At 32.0% G+C, this 15,181-nt stretch overlaps 3 protein-coding genes across 15 annotated transcripts; 1 reads left to right on the top strand and 2 right to left on the bottom strand.

Moving 5' to 3' along the window:
• The first annotated feature begins 567 nt into the window (after positions 1 to 567).
• Positions 568 to 7,600, top strand: LOC112775671 (pentatricopeptide repeat-containing protein At4g20770). 12 transcript variants are annotated; one of them, XR_011877429.1, is made up of 4 exons: positions 568 to 1,045; positions 1,363 to 5,598; positions 6,610 to 6,901; positions 7,020 to 7,600. XR_011877429.1 is itself a non-coding variant. In XM_025819472.3 (2 exons), exon 2 carries the CDS (start codon positions 1,423 to 1,425, stop codon positions 3,739 to 3,741), a length of 2,319 nt encoding a protein of 772 aa, XP_025675257.1. In that variant the 5' UTR covers positions 568 to 1,041; positions 1,363 to 1,422; the 3' UTR covers positions 3,742 to 7,600. The 12 variants fall into 12 exon arrangements, 2 of the variants coding, with proteins under 2 accessions (XP_025675257.1, XP_025675256.1); XR_011877430.1 differs by having other exon boundaries at positions 6,607 to 6,901; XR_003189643.3 differs by having other exon boundaries at positions 1,363 to 6,901; positions 7,020 to 7,070; positions 7,359 to 7,600.
• Positions 4,716 to 5,195, bottom strand: LOC140181892 (secreted RxLR effector protein 161-like). The gene has a single exon (XM_072227553.1). The coding sequence runs from the start codon at positions 5,193 to 5,195 to the stop codon at positions 4,716 to 4,718; it is 480 nt and encodes a 159-aa protein (XP_072083654.1).
• A 1,209-nt stretch (positions 7,601 to 8,809) lies between the features above and the next one.
• LOC112779808 (protein LURP-one-related 12) lies at positions 8,810 to 11,336 on the bottom strand. 2 transcript variants are annotated; one of them, XM_025824156.3, is made up of 3 exons: positions 10,856 to 11,219; positions 9,862 to 10,207; positions 8,810 to 9,134 (listed from the first exon to the last, which is right to left on the bottom strand). In XM_025824156.3, exons 1-3 carry the CDS (start codon positions 11,078 to 11,080, stop codon positions 9,013 to 9,015), a joined length of 693 nt encoding a protein of 230 aa, XP_025679941.1. In that variant the 5' UTR covers positions 11,081 to 11,219; the 3' UTR covers positions 8,810 to 9,012. The 2 variants fall into 2 exon arrangements, with proteins under 2 accessions (XP_025679941.1, XP_025679942.1); XM_025824157.3 differs by lacking the exon at positions 8,810 to 9,134 and having other exon boundaries at positions 9,635 to 10,207; positions 10,856 to 11,336.
• Positions 11,337 to 15,181: the final 3,845 nt, after the last annotated feature.

Below are 15,181 nucleotides of genomic sequence, written 5' to 3'. Positions count from 1 at the left end.
TGGGTTTAAAATTGCTTTCTTCGTCCGGGAAATTAGTCTATGCTTAAACTCTTGTGATTTTGAAACACTGCTTTGTCACTTTTAATCATGTGAAGTATTTCATTTAGTGTAATTAACTTGTAATGACTTTTATGTCTGAACTTGATTTACTTTTGGAGTATTTTATATGTTTGGAGAGCTAGAAATAATAGTATAAATAGAAAAGTACTTAGAAATAATAATTTGGCTATTAATTTTTTGTGTATTTATTTATATTTTATATATTATTTTATTATAATTTAATTATTTCATTTAAATTACAATTAAATTGATTGAATCAATAAATCGATTTAGTATTTAGATAGCATTTGTAAAAATAACAGAGACTGACTGAGAGACTAATAATAAAAGACTAAAATTAAAAAATTAAGACTAAAATAAATTTTAATATTATATTTAATGTAAAAATATAATTATGTTTATATCTCCTTATCGTATTTGTTTTAAAATAAAAATAAAAACTAAAATATTTAAAATTACAATAATACTCTAACTCTAACCCAAACAAAAGTTTATTTTTTTTTTTTTGTCAAACTCCAGCCCCTGTTTTTTTTTTTTTTTTTTTTTTAATCAAACTCCGGTCTTCATGGCCGCCAGCAGTGGTGTTGTTGCTGCCATGGTTGTGCCTCTGGGTCTGCATCACCACCGCCCGCGTCATTCACCTCGCCGCTGTCCCTTACGGAGCTCACGTCACTCCCACTTCTCTCCTTGCCGTCCGTCGCTCACCTCGCCGACTTGCCTCTCCGGTCTCCGGCCTCTGCTTACCTCGCAGTCCCTCACCTTCCTCCTCGTCGTCTCTCTCTGGAAAGCCCTCCTCTGCTCTGCTCGTGTCGAAGCTCTCTCTCTCTCTCTCTCTCTCTCTGCCGGCTTGCCGTCACCGTTGGCTCCTCTGCCTCGTCCCCGGCGCCGCTTGTCTTAGTTTGCCTCTGCTTCTTCCGTGCGTCTGCTTCCTCTGCTCGTGATTCCTGCTCGTTCCCGTTGCCGTGCTTATGCTTCTGCATTGTGCGTGAGTTCACTGACTTCACTATTCGCTGAGTTGTTTTTTTATTTATTTTTTTCAGTTTTTTATTCTATCAATTTTTTATACTGATTTTTTCAGTTTTTCAATTATAAATTTTGATGTGGGTTTAGATAATTGGTTTAATTTGATGTAATTAGTTATTATTGATTAGAATTAGATAATTGATTCATTGCTTGCCGCCTCAGTTTCAGTTCATTGTCATGAATCGATGAAATACAGGTTCAGCTCCGTTTTTTTTTTTTTAAATTGAATTCATTTTGTTGTATTTTTAGTTTCAAGATAGTCCTTTTTTTAATTTTCAGTGCTACCAATAATAGATTATATAGTCTGACTTGGGAAGTTCAAAGTGAAGCAAGTTATTGATGGAAAGCAAGAGTACCTATTTGGCAAAGCTACTTCAGTCGTGCATTGCCAGCAAAGCTCTATCATCCGGCAAGGTTCTCCATGCGATAATCCTCCGAGTGGGCCTTTTCTCCGACACTTTTCTCTCCAACAACCTCGTCCAATTGTACTCCAACTGTGGTGACATTGTCTCTGCACATCAAGTGTTTGCTAAAATGCCTCAAAGGAACATCTTCTCTTGGAACGCCATCTTGGCTGCCTACTGCAAAAACCGCAACTTGCAAGACGCGTGTTGTTTGTTCCTGGAAATGCCTGAAAGGAACACCATCTCGTTGAACACCATGATCAGTACAATGCTACGTGCTGGCTATGAACGACAAGCATTGGAGACCTATGATTTGATTATGCTACAAGGTGTTAAACCTTCCCATATAACTTTTACTACTGTTTTTAGTGCTTGTGGTGCTCTTTTGGATGCAGGATGCGGTAGGAAAAATCATGGGGTTGTGATCAAGCTTGGTCTTGACGGTAACATTTATGTAGTTAATGCCCTTTTGTCCATGTATGCTAAGTGTGGCCTTTCTGGGGATGTAATTCGTGTCTTTGATGACATTGATGAGCCTAATGAGGTTACCTTTACTACAATGATGGGTGGATTAGCACACATGAATCAAGTCAAGGAAGCTTTGGAGATGTTTAGGCTCATGCTGCAAAAGGGGGTTCATGTTGATTCTGTATCTTTGTCCAGTATATTGGGTGTGTGCGCAAAAGGAGGATTTGATGAAAGGGACATTGGTCTATGCAATCAGAGTCATGGAAAACAAGTGCACCTACTCTCAATTAAACTGGGATTGGAGGGAGACATCCATTTAAGCAACTCGAAGCTGGATATGTATTCGAAAATAGGGGACATGGATAGCGCTGAAAAAGTTTTCGCGAATATGAGTCGGCATAGTGTTGTTTCTTGGAATGTGATGATAGCTGGGTATGGCAACAAATGCAACAGTGAGAAAGCTGTGGAGTATCTCCAGAGAATGCAATGTTGTGGATATGAACCGGATGATGTTACTTATATCAATATGCTAGCAGCATGTGTCAAGTCGGGGGATGTTAAAACCGGGCGTGATATATTTGATAGCATGCCTTGCCCGAGTTTGAGTTCATGGAATGCTATACTCTCAGCCTATAGCCAGAATGCAGATCATGAAGAGGCACTAAAAATGTTTAGAAAAATGCAATTCCAATATCAGCTTCCTGATCGAACTACATTAGCAGTTATTCTTAGTTCATCTGCGGAACTTGGACTTCTTGAGGCTGGAAAACAGGTTCATGCAGCCTCTCAGAAGTTCGGGTTCTACAAGGATGAGTATGTTTCAAGTGGTCTTATCAATGTGTATTCAAAATGCGGGAAAATGGAGTCTTCAAAGAATGTATTTAATAAGCTGCCCAAAGTAGATGTTGTTTGTTGGAACTCAATGATAGCAGGGTTCTCAATAAATTCTCAGGACAATGAAGCTTTCTCTTTCTTTAAGCAGATGCGCCAATGCGGCTTCTATCCTTCAGAGTTTTCATTTACTACCATTGTGAGCTCTTGTGCAAAACTCTCTTCATTATCCCAGGGACGCCAGGTTCATGCTCAGATAATAAAAGATGGTTATGAAGATGACATATTTGTTGGCAGTTCTCTTATAGAAATGTATTGTAAATGTGGAAATGTGGATCAAGCCAGATACTTTTTCGATATAATGCCAAGTAAAAACACTGTTACCTGGAACGAAATGATACATGGTTATGCACATAATGGATATGGTGACGAGGCTGTTTCCCTTTACAAGGACATGATCACATCTGGTGAAAAACCCGATGATATTACTTTTGTTGCCGTCTTAACTGGTTGTAGCCACTCTGCATTGATTGACGAAGGAGTTGAGATATTCAATTCAATTCAGCAAAGATTTGGAGTGGTGCCAAAGTCAGATCATTACACTTGCATCATAGATTGCCTCGGCCGAGCAGGGCGATTCCAGGACGTAGAAGTGATCCTAGATACTATGCCATGCAAGGATGATCCAGTTGTTTGGGAAGTGGTGTTAAGCTCATGCCGCATTCACACTAACTTGAGCTTAGCAAAAAGAGCAGCGGAGGAACTCTTCCGGTTGGACCCTCTAAATTCGGCATCTTACGTGCTTCTAGCAAACATGTACTCTTCTTTGGGAAGATGGGAGGATGCAAGGGCTGTTAGGGATCTAATGAGTGATAATAGGGTCCGCAAGGATCCTGGTTATAGCTGGAGTGAGTACAAGAATGATATTCAGCACATTATGGAAAACAATCTATAGACTATAATCTTCCACCTGATTGGCAAGAAGTTCAATTAAGAAATATGATATCACTGTGATAGTTGTCACTCGACCTTTATGTTTAGAGCTATAGGTTGTTAATATAGTGTAAGTCAGGAGCTATTATATATAGTGCATGTTAGTAGCTTAGTTAAATTTATCAGGTGAAAGGCTCACCAAGTTCACTACTGTTAGTTAGTTAGAAAGGCTTTGTTCTACTACAGCTGAGGTGCATTGTAGAGAGTATATATATATATATATGTATGTAGACTCTTCTAATAACAGAGATTCACCATTTTATCCTATCAAGTTTCACAATTCTATCTCTCTCTCTGAAGTTCTCTCTCAAAGGTGTTGATGGTGTGGGCAACAGTACCTTCGAGAGAGAACTTCAGAGAAAAAGATAAAATTGTGAAACTTGATAGGATAAAATGGTGAATCTCTGTTATTAGAAGAGTCTACATACACACATATATATACTCTCTACAATGCACCTCAGCTGTAGTAGAACAAAGCCTTTTTAGCTAACTAACAGTAGTGAACTTGGTGAGCCTTTCACCTGATAAATTTAACTAAGCTACTAACATGCACTATATATAATAGCTCCTGACTTACACTATATTAACAACCTATAGCTCTAAACATAAAGGTCAAGTGACACCCTCCCTTAAGTTAGGAGCACATATGTTCAGCATTCCAAGTTTGTCTCATAGCCCACTGAACACAGTGGGTGCAAGTGCCTTAGTGAGCAGATCAGCCACTTGCTCATGAGTCGAAATCGGCAGTAAGTGAATCAGTCCTTCTTGAAGTTTATTTCTTACCACATGACAATCTATTTCTATGTGTTTTGTTCTCTCATGGAAAACAGGATTGGATGCAATGTATATAGCCGATTGACTATCACAAAAGATGTTAATAGCCTTGGAAAGAGGAACCTGCAAGTCTCTTAATATGTAACTAATTCACTGTGCTTCTCAAGTGGTACTTGCCAATGCTCGATACTCAGCCTCAGAGGATGAAGACGCCACTGTCAATTGCTTTTTGCTCTTCCACGATATGAGTGAGTTTTCCAGATAGAAGCAATAAGCCGAAATTGACTTCCTTGTGTCTGGGCATGCTGCCCAATCTGAATCTGAGAACCCAGTCAGATTGTAATCTACCTCTGAAGTGAAGAACAACCCTGCTGCCGGTGCTCCTTTCAGGTACCTGAGCACATGATGTGCTGCCTGCATATGTTGAGTGGTCGGACAGTCCAGAAATTGACCGAGTTTCCCCACTGCATGGCTGATATCTGGTCTGGTATTGGCTAAGTACAACAGCCTCCCAACTAGCTTTCTGTAGCCCGAGTGATCCTTCAATGGCTCTCCCTTTTCTCCGGACAGCTTCACTGTATAGTCTAAAGGTGTAGTCGCAGGCTTGCACTCTTCGAACCTTGTCTCCTTTAAAAGATCCATGAAAAATCAATGCCATCTCTATTCTCTACATTAGAAATCCTATATATACAGGTAAAGCTCACTCATTTTGTTGGCCTTGAAGTAGGAGGTGGCAGCACCTCACACCATAATTGGGTGGTTCATCACTCCATGAGTTCTTCGCACTGCAAATTCTTTAGAGAGTGAAATTGGGTGCGGGCATGTGGTTTGTGGTGCAGTTCTTTCCCAATTTGGTGGCTTCTTTTTCAATTGATGCGTACAAGCGGTGGGAGTGGAAGCAGTAAGCTTGCTTTGCAAGCTGCTTCTTGTCCTATTAATAGCAAAGTTCGTTTATGGGGTTGGTAACCATAGCGAACTGAAACATCCATAGAGACATTGATGGCAGCAGAGCGGCGCCTTTTCCATGGCGGAATGGGATTCAAAGGTATTCATGGCCCCCTTCTTCCATAATTGCTCCAACCACCTCCGCTTTGCTCCCCAATCTTAACAGTAGTGATTATATATACCGTTTGCTAATGTGATGTGTCTATTTATAAAAAATCGTCACGTAGATAATAACTTTTGGAGCGAAATTTCACCTGTTTTGATAGGATTCGTGGTAAATAGAGAGTAGTTGATGAAGGTTATATATAAACTCAAGATAATAAATGCTTCACTGTCCAAAACTAAATCATTTCCATGCTTATGTGGCTGCAACGGTACGCGCACCATAATAGATAACGAAATACATTGACAACTTCGTTTTGTTTTGCACTATCTAATGACAAAAGGACATACATGTTCACCGTTTGCTATCGTAGAGGACTTAATTGATACTTTTTTTTCCCTTTAAGGACTAATTAAGTCCAGGGTTGAAATTCTTATGGATCTAATTGTCACTTTACTCTATGAATAATATGTTGACAATGACTTGCTTTGGTTGTTTATTTGTATTTGTGATAGTTGTGTCATTTTATTTTAGTCTTTTGACAGAGATTTATGAACTTAAGCTTTTAGTTCTTTGTCCAAATTTAAGAGCTTAGTTTGTGCTCTCTGCTTTTGCTGTGAACATTATAACATCAGGAGTATCTTTCCATTTGGACTTTCCCTCATCTAGTTATAATTGGCATTATGGTTTGTGTTATTATGACCTGAAGTGTATGAATATAAAATTGATTGAATACAAAGCAAATTCCGAACACCCCTTTATGAGCCCTATATTTTGATGTGCATATCTATGTTTGTACTTTCCAACCTTTTATGATCCAATCTCCCAAATAAGTTTTGTTATGCTATTATTATTTACTTTGTAATGTATACCCCATGATTTAAAGGAATGATTTTTAAAAAATCAAGTGCAATGGATGTGGAACATAAGAGGAAAGCTAGATTGGTTGGAAAGCTATGATCATATATATGCTCATAAAGTGGGGTAATTTTTTTTCCTATGAAGCAGGAGCAGACAGCATCTTCATGACTTGGTTTGGCCATGAGAATTTCACAGACCATGGAATTGGGGTGACCGCTTCATTCTCTTGGTAATTTTTTTTGGGCATAAACGCGGATTTTCGGGTGTGCTTCTGAAGGCTTGTTCTGCAGCAACTTGAGTCAGTCATAAGTTGTTTGAATCTCTGAAGTTGTGGTGGCTTCTTTTTCAATGGATGATTGGATTTGGTGGAAATTTAGGAGTTGGAAGCAGTGGAGTGGATTGCTTGATTCAACCCTTCTTTGTTGCTGTTGAGACTAAAGTGGAAATTCTAATTTTCCATTTTGATAATTATTATGCTTTCAGTTCTTGATTATTGAATTTAACTAGGAAAGTAGATACAAGAGTTTAATTTATTGTTTATGTTTTCTGTTTTGCAGCAACTTCAGAAGATGAAACATACAAATTTTCAAGTTCATGTGTATGATGAGGTAAAAGGAACGGATTCATGGGATTTAAAGATCTGGGAAAAAGGGAACTAGTGACAACAATATTACTATGATATATGTATTTAAGTAGCTGGTTATCCGGCCACAATGTCATAGCTTGATTTTCATAGTTATCATAGTAATATTGTTGTCATAGTAATATTTTAAGATTGTTCTATAATTATTGTTTTCCCAGATAACACTTTAGACAACAAGCAAATAAATCTGGTCAGGGTGTTGTGTTTTTGCTAATTATGAATTATGAATTGGGTAAGGTATTTGTGGCTTTAGGACTTTTTGGTTTGGAATCAATGCAAGAGGGTACAACAAATGTTGTCTCAGCTTGGGAGTAAGGTGGGTGCACTACTATTTGCATGTTGGGAGTATTTACCTTAAATTTTGTTTTCTTTTCAGTGATTCAGATTTTAGTCCCTTGAGGCTCCTAGCGTTTAGGTTCAAGAAGGTTTTATCCATTACTAAGTAATTTTTTGTAAACTCATGTATTTTATCTCTATAATATTTATTTTCTCAAACCACCGTATTCTGTTGTTGCATGCTTTATAATCTATATCTATATATATGAAAAGAAAGAATACCATCATTCATGTTCACACAATTAATAGATTTGTTCAATGTACATACAAAAGTAGCATATGAAGTTTAAAAACGGCGGATATTGGATCCGATCCGATCGGATGATTTTAGTGTGGATTGAATCGAAATTTTGGTCATATTCAATTTGATTCGATCCAATTCACGTTCATCCCTAAACACAAGATCTAAATTCAATAGCATACTTAAATTGATATTTGGACACCAAAAAAAAAAATACTTAAATTCAAATTTCAAATATTTTTCCTTAATCCCATGCATATTACAGGTTAATACACTAGTGAGTGTGTGTGCGTAAAATATTTGTGTGCGTTTGCCTAAAAAATCAAATGTAAAATATTTGTGTGTGTCTATAAAATTTGTATTGGATTTATAGAAACTACTAGAGTTATTAACAGACATAACAACTAAAATGAATTATATATCTAATTATTCTTACCATCACCGTAATGTACCAACTATAGTCTTCAGTCTTTTCTTTGCTGGCTTGATATGATTTAAATATTTAATTTGATGCGTTGTGTGTTGTTTAAATATCTCTTTTCTGAACACTGAAATTTTAAGCATATGCGATACGTATATTTATATAAAGAAATATTTTATATTATATATATATATATACATAAGATACGTGCGGACTACCTTCTCTGTTCTCTCAAACGTTTTAATTAATAAATTGAAATAAAATGTGGAATAATAAATTGAACAATAATGTGCACATTTCCCTCGCGACCATTCTATACTCCGGATAGAAGTTTTCATTATAAATATTAAAGGAAAAGAATATCACCTGAAAAGTCCTCATTATAAATATTACCGAAAGAACATAAGCACATATATAAAGATTTTGTGTTTTCCTAGACAAAAAAAAGTTCAAGAACATATAATGCATGGGGAGAAAAATTAGTTACTAGTTACTATAATAAAATAAAAATAATGGCAATTTTTTTCATGTAGCAATTACTTTTTTTAATTTATTAAAATAATAAATTATTTTTCATCAATTCTTTTCAATATCAATAATGAACACAAGTAGTTACTAACTTACTAATATCTCCTCTCACAAGCTCCTTCATATATCATCCAAACTTATTGTACCTGGGGAGAAAAAGGAGATAAAAGAAGGGAGACAACAATTTTTTTTTTTTTTAACCAAAGATAGGAAACTCGAACCCGCAACCTCTTATTTGAGTATGGGGAGACTATGTCATTTGAGTTATAACTCATTGGCAGACAACAATTTATTTAACTGAAGCACAAATCGAATTCTAAATATACATTTATATTATCAGGATACCAATGAAAAAAACACAAAGTAAACTATATTAGTGATTTAATTGAAGTCACTTGAAATAAAGCCCCAATTTAGACATTGAAATTGTAATTGTCGTTCAATTTCATTCCTAACATTTAAAAAATAGTGATTGAATCTCTGAAGTTGTATTTCATCAGTCCCTGAAATCATAAATAATTCAAATTAGTCTATGAAAAATAATTATTAACTCAAATTAGTTTATAAGACCTATCACATTACATCAAAAATTCAAAATTGTAGTTCTTAAGAATGAAAGTTTGGTTTTGCTAATTAAAGTTATTTATGATAGAACGTTTTATTTTTTTTATACAATAAATGGGAACACCAATAATTGCTTTAAAAACGTATAATTTTTAGCTTTCGAACAAAATTTTTTTTATATTTAACACCTGAAGCACAACAATACAATTTAACTAAACCCATAAAAGATGGTTTAAATCAATTCTTATCATGGTAAAGATTTTTAATGCAATTCTAAAATTAAGTGGTGACATAGATAACTTCACATATAAAAAGGATCACATATCACTATCTAAATGGAAATAGATTAACATCTAATATGTTGTATATATTCTTAAAACTTGAATCCAAGACTATTTTTTAGAAAATATTGAAATATTCATGCTTTTGACTAAAAAAATTGATACAAGTATATTTCATCTTTATTTCCTTTTCACATAAAATTTAAATTTACAAGATGGCAAAGGTGGAACTCATTAAAAGGTACACCTCAAAAAAAGATTAGTCAATTACATCAAACACAAATATTTCTTTTTTTAAAGAAAAGGAGAGAAAATGCAAATTCTTAATCTTCTGTAGTAGGGTGCACCGGAGACTCCGTGGTTCCACTTTCAAAGTAATTCTCACCGTTGATCTGATCAAGGACCAAGACCAATCCCATGGCAAGTGCACCATCAAATCCAGGCTTCACGTAAAGCGAGAAGACTTCTTTCCCAAGCATTACACTTGTGGTGGAGTCCACCTTTCGACGAATCTCAGCCATTAATTTCTTCGCTGCGTTATAGATCTTGCAACAACGCTGCGAAAAGCACCCTTCGATGTGATACTCCACACCGGGCTTATCGTATACCTCCACTATAACACTCGCTCGTGACCGTCCGATTAAAGATGTTCTCTTCATACTGAACAATGCTTTATCACCGTCGATTCTTTCTCCTTTGAAACCTTCCCACCGTTGATGAAGACTCGGCCTCTGTATCACAAATAGAAACTCAGTGAGTCGACTCGAATAAATGAATAAATATCCTATTTTATTGGAACAAGTAAAGGGTACTACAAATTTAACTTGATAACATCAGCTAAATTTTTTATTGTAAAATTATTCTTTTAATTTTTATTTTTTACAGTATTTAAGATTACAATTCAGCATTTTAAATTTAGTATTTAAAATGTAAAATTTAAAAATTTAAGATAAAAAGTAATTTCAAAGAATTCAATAATCTTAATAGAAAAAATTATTTAATTAAACTCATTTTATTGTAAAAAATATTTTACATTGGTTTGATCCTTTACCATGCATGTAAATAATATAATATACTAAAATAGTTATTTAAATAATTATTCTTTTGATATAATAATACATAAATAGATATATGAATTGACAATGGACCAAAAAAAGTGATAATGCATCAAATTCTTTTATTATAAAGCAAACGGAAAATTAAAATGATTTAGATATTTTATGTTGTCTAGTAAGTAGTAACACATGAACTGATGAACCTGACTCGCTAACTCGATCGAACTCACTGAGCTGACTCACTCACTCGGGATCAGAATGGAAGAAGAAACAGAAAACAAAAAGTAAATTAAGAAGAAAAGAAACTGATGATGAATAACGTACCTTTCGTTTTACGGTGAGAAGACATCGACCTTGTGGATCCATGAGGACGAGCTCATCCTTGTCACGTGCATCGGGACCGTAAGAGTCAACTCGGAAAACGAGTTGGCCCTTGCAATCGTAGACGGTGAAGCCATCGCCAGCAAAGAACCGTGAAGTTTTCAGCACCGTCAGATTCCTCTCTTCTCCTGAAACGTACTCTTCTTGCACAACAAACTCTTCCTTCATAATATTAATAATAATATTATTTAATAATAATAATAATAATAATAATTCTCTTTTCTATGAGAACCGGTGATAATTCAAATGAGCGATGAAGAAATGAGTAAGTTATTGAGAGGAGTGCATATATATATATAGTATATGGTTTGTGAGAGAAAAAGAAAGGGAATTAACACTTTAATGTGTTACTCGGAGAATTTGATAAGCCTTTTATATTTGGCATGTGCTGTAAAGTGGGAGGTATTGGTTTCTCATTAGAAATATGGAATATATAAAAGGTTATCATGTATAAACCTTGAAAAAAAAAAGATATTAAAAAAAAGGTGAAAATTCAGGTGCAGTTGATTTCACGTGAAGTTGATAAATTATTAGATAAAAATTTAGTTAAATCAGTCAAATCATCTAACAAACTCTCAGCTATCAACTTCACGTGAAGTCAACTGCACATGAGTTTTCACTTTAAGAAAAAGGTGTTTATAATGTTTGTGACTCCTGATTATGTGTGTGCTCTTACTATCTTCACTATTTTCCCTTTTTTTTTTTTAAATAATGAATATTATTGCAAAAGGTGGGGTTTGCGTGTGTGCCCTACAGATATGGATGCTTGGATTGATATTGATACTCTAGTGTATACTTATGTGGAACTTTTTTGACAAATTGAAAAGGAAAATTTTTCATTTTAATCAACGGATTTCTCAAAGTTATTATTTTACTATAATATATTTTATAGAATAATTTTTTATCATTCACTGACACTACTATGTATTCTTTATCATCAAAGCCGGTATTAATAATTTATCCAAAAAATTATTTAATAAAATTTCAGTTTAAATTTTTTTATATATGTGTATAAGTACACTCAAGTTAATTTGTAATATTTTTTATTTATTGTTTTACTATATTACAAGATTTCCAAGCGGCATGAAGGTACTACTACTAATGATGAAAATCTACACGAATTTTTATGGAGAATTTAATTTTAACGTACTTTTATATATAAAATAATTTTATATACATATTTAATTATATAATGTTATATTATTAAAATTAAATTATATATATATATATATATATATATATATATATAAACACAACCGATAGAGACAGGGTTTAGTTAATGGTTAGTTGTTACTTACTCATCAGTCACCCCTTTGATTCTTCAATATAGATTGGTTGCCTTTTAACTTGGCTGTTAACTTAATAATGAATATTAAATAGTTTGGTTTTGGCTTTTGACTAACCTTGTGCGGTTTCTGGACACTCCAGGTGTTTTGGAGAAAGAACAGCTGGTTAGGGAAATAGATGTTTTTCTTTTTCATTATTTTTTTAGAATTCCTTCTTAGTTAAATAATTTGTTATAAAATTATTTATTCAAAAATTTTAAATTAATAATAAGATATTATGACTCTTCAAATAAAAAATTTCTTTTACTCCTGAAATGTAATTTATGCATAAGGTAAAAAGGATAATCTTTTTTTTTTAGTTTGTCCGATAAGAAATTTCTTAACAATAATCAAATTCTAAATATTAAAGTTGTTATTTTATTATTAATAATGATCGGATTTTTAATTTTAGATTTTTTATTATAACATTTTTAATATTATATTATAAAATATATTATTCTAAAATTTAAACTAATTAAAATAATTATGGATAATTATATTTTTAATATTTTTTAAATTTTTAATTGATTAAAATTTTATAGAAAATTATTAATCTATTATATATTATTAAAATTATATTTCTTTAATTAATAGCATAATTGACGTAGTATGTTCTTAAAAGTATTTCTTAATTTATTTTATTTGATTTATTTAAATATGTTAATTAATTAATAAATTATTTAATTTAATTAATTTAAATATATATTATTTGAGTCAATTTATTATCACACTAATATTTGATTTATTGTTTACAAATTTTTTTATTTTTTTCTTTGATTTATTGTCTAATATCTATATTTCCACTATAATTATAAGATCGTGAATATTTTTCTTCAATTTATTAGAAGAACATAATTTCATTTTTTCATTTTTTATTTTATTTATTTCTGTATTTTATAACTTATTTATGGTAAAAAATCATATATGTTAAAAGAAAATTTTATTTTTTTATTAATTACTTTTAATTTTTATTTGGTAATACTTTTTTTTCTCTTATGATGCATTATTTTTATTCTTTGATTTTTTTTCATAAACTATAAAACTATTATTTTTTATTGTACTCATTCTCTTCTATTATTTTACAAGAGTTAAGACAATATATTATACAATCATCTTATCTTGAGCAGTTTTGGTAGGTGTTTAAACTAACCAAAAAAAAATATTGAACTATTTTTAGATACAAATACAGCTATTTTAATTTAAAAATAGACAAAATATAATGATAAATTTTAACACATATTACTTTAATTTTAAGAATAAATATGATACTAAAATATAAAATCGTTCTAGATTGATTAAAAAAATAGTTCTCTATGATAATTTTTTTGCTATGATAATAAAAAAGATAATTCATGGACAAATTTTATCTAGTGTTAGATTGTATTTGCTCAAATCAATTTTAACATAAAAGTAAAAAAAATTTAAATTTTTATTCATAAATTATGAAAAAAATTTACAAATTCAACCACTAAGTTATTTAAAGAGAAATCTTTAAAAAGATATAATTCTAATATAAATATTTTAATTTAATTACAAACTATATATTATTATTAATAAGTAATTATTATTTCATCACACATTAATTTCATTATTTTTAATATTAAAAATAATTAAATTTTAAATTTAATTAAATTTATAAATTTTTTATAATAAAAAATGTTATGTGTGTTTTTATTTTAAAAAATAAATATTTTTTTTTTGTATATTATTCTGTACATAATACCAATACACATATACTAGTTAATAAAAAGAAGTTATTCAACCATGCCATCTGATTATTATCTCCCCACCCTAACAAAAAAGAAAAAAGCCAAAAGAGAAAAGACAATTTCACATAAGTCAACTCTTGCCTTTATTGTTGTTCATAAGTCAACTCTTGTTGAAAATATCAATCTACTTCTACACCGATTTAACAAAAAAAAAAAAAAAAAACTTTTAATTTGTCAACATGTAGCTAGATGTCTTTGAAGATAAAAGTTTGCGAAGATCTTTTCAATAATGTATAAAAGCCATGTTTATATATATACCTTGAAGGAGAAAATAACCATATTTTATTATTTAATCATAACTGTTAAAGCTAAACTAAATTTACAGAATTAAGTTAGTCAGGCTTTGGGACCCACAATAGAAAAATATGAAATTAGATAAGCAATTTAGATGAAGTTTGGTTTACAACCCAAAATATTTTCCTAACTTCTCCAAAACTTGAAATATATATAACTACCATTACTAAAATTAGAAGATCTTCACTATCCAAATTAAATGATAGGGACATGTAAATAACTTAAGAGTTCAGATCCAACTTTTTTCAAGCAGAAAACGAGTTAAATCCTAAAATATTTTTTGAAATTGGCTACATGCATTAAAGTAATATCTAAAATTTCGCATTTTGTAACAGTTGTCTCGTAAAAAAGGTTAACCTAATAACCTATAATAAAGTTTTTGACTCTCTTATTTATTTATTTTTAATTAGGTAGGCATCCTATAAGAGAAGGCTAAATTTTTTTGTTATGGAAGTAAAAGTGGTGATATACATTAACATTGTAATTTTTGGTATTTTTTAAAACTGTGGAAGTACACACATCCCTGGGTTCGATTTCTGTACTTAAAATTTTTTTATTTTTTATTTTTAACACAAATCGGACGGTCCGATTTGTGTACCTCTTAGAAATCGAACGGTCCGATTTCTGTACCTCTACAAATCGGACGGTTCGATTTGTGTACCTCTAGAAATCGGATGGTACGATTTCTGTACCTGTAATAAATCGGACGGTCCGATTTCTGTTTCTCTAGTTAAACAATTCCACATTTGAGTATAACACCCCAACAATCCACATTTAAGAAAAAACACCACTACCACTCCAATATTAAAAATAAAAAGTTCACAAGAGAACACATTTTAAGTTATAGGCTTGGAAAAAATTACGTTATATGTATGAATAGC

Source organism: Arachis hypogaea, chromosome 19 (genome assembly GCF_003086295.3).
Source record: "Arachis hypogaea cultivar Tifrunner chromosome 19, arahy.Tifrunner.gnm2.J5K5, whole genome shotgun sequence".
Lineage (NCBI taxonomy): Eukaryota > Viridiplantae > Streptophyta > Magnoliopsida > Fabales > Fabaceae > Arachis > Arachis hypogaea.
Note: the sequence above shows the minus strand (reverse complement) of the source record. Positions and strands in the feature narration are given on the sequence as shown.

Bases quoted from the DNA above. Each gene is read 5' to 3' on its own strand.
- LOC140181892 (XM_072227553.1), bottom strand. From the start codon at position 5,195: ATGGATCTTTTAAAGGAGACAAGGTTCGAAGAGTGCAAGCCTGCGACT.
- LOC112779808 (XM_025824156.3), bottom strand. From the start codon at position 11,080: ATGAAGGAAGAGTTTGTTGTGCAAGAAGAGTACGTTTCAGGAGAAGAG. The intron at 10,208-10,855 runs GTACGTTATTCA...TTTGTGATACAG, and splicing joins TTCTCACCGTAAAACGAAAG to AGGCCGAGTCTTCATCAACG. The intron at 9,135-9,861 runs GTGAGAATTACT...TTATGATTTCAG, and splicing joins GGTCCTTGATCAGATCAACG to GGACTGATGAAATACAACTT.
- LOC112775671 (XM_025819472.3), top strand. From the start codon at position 1,423: ATGGAAAGCAAGAGTACCTATTTGGCAAAGCTACTTCAGTCGTGCATT.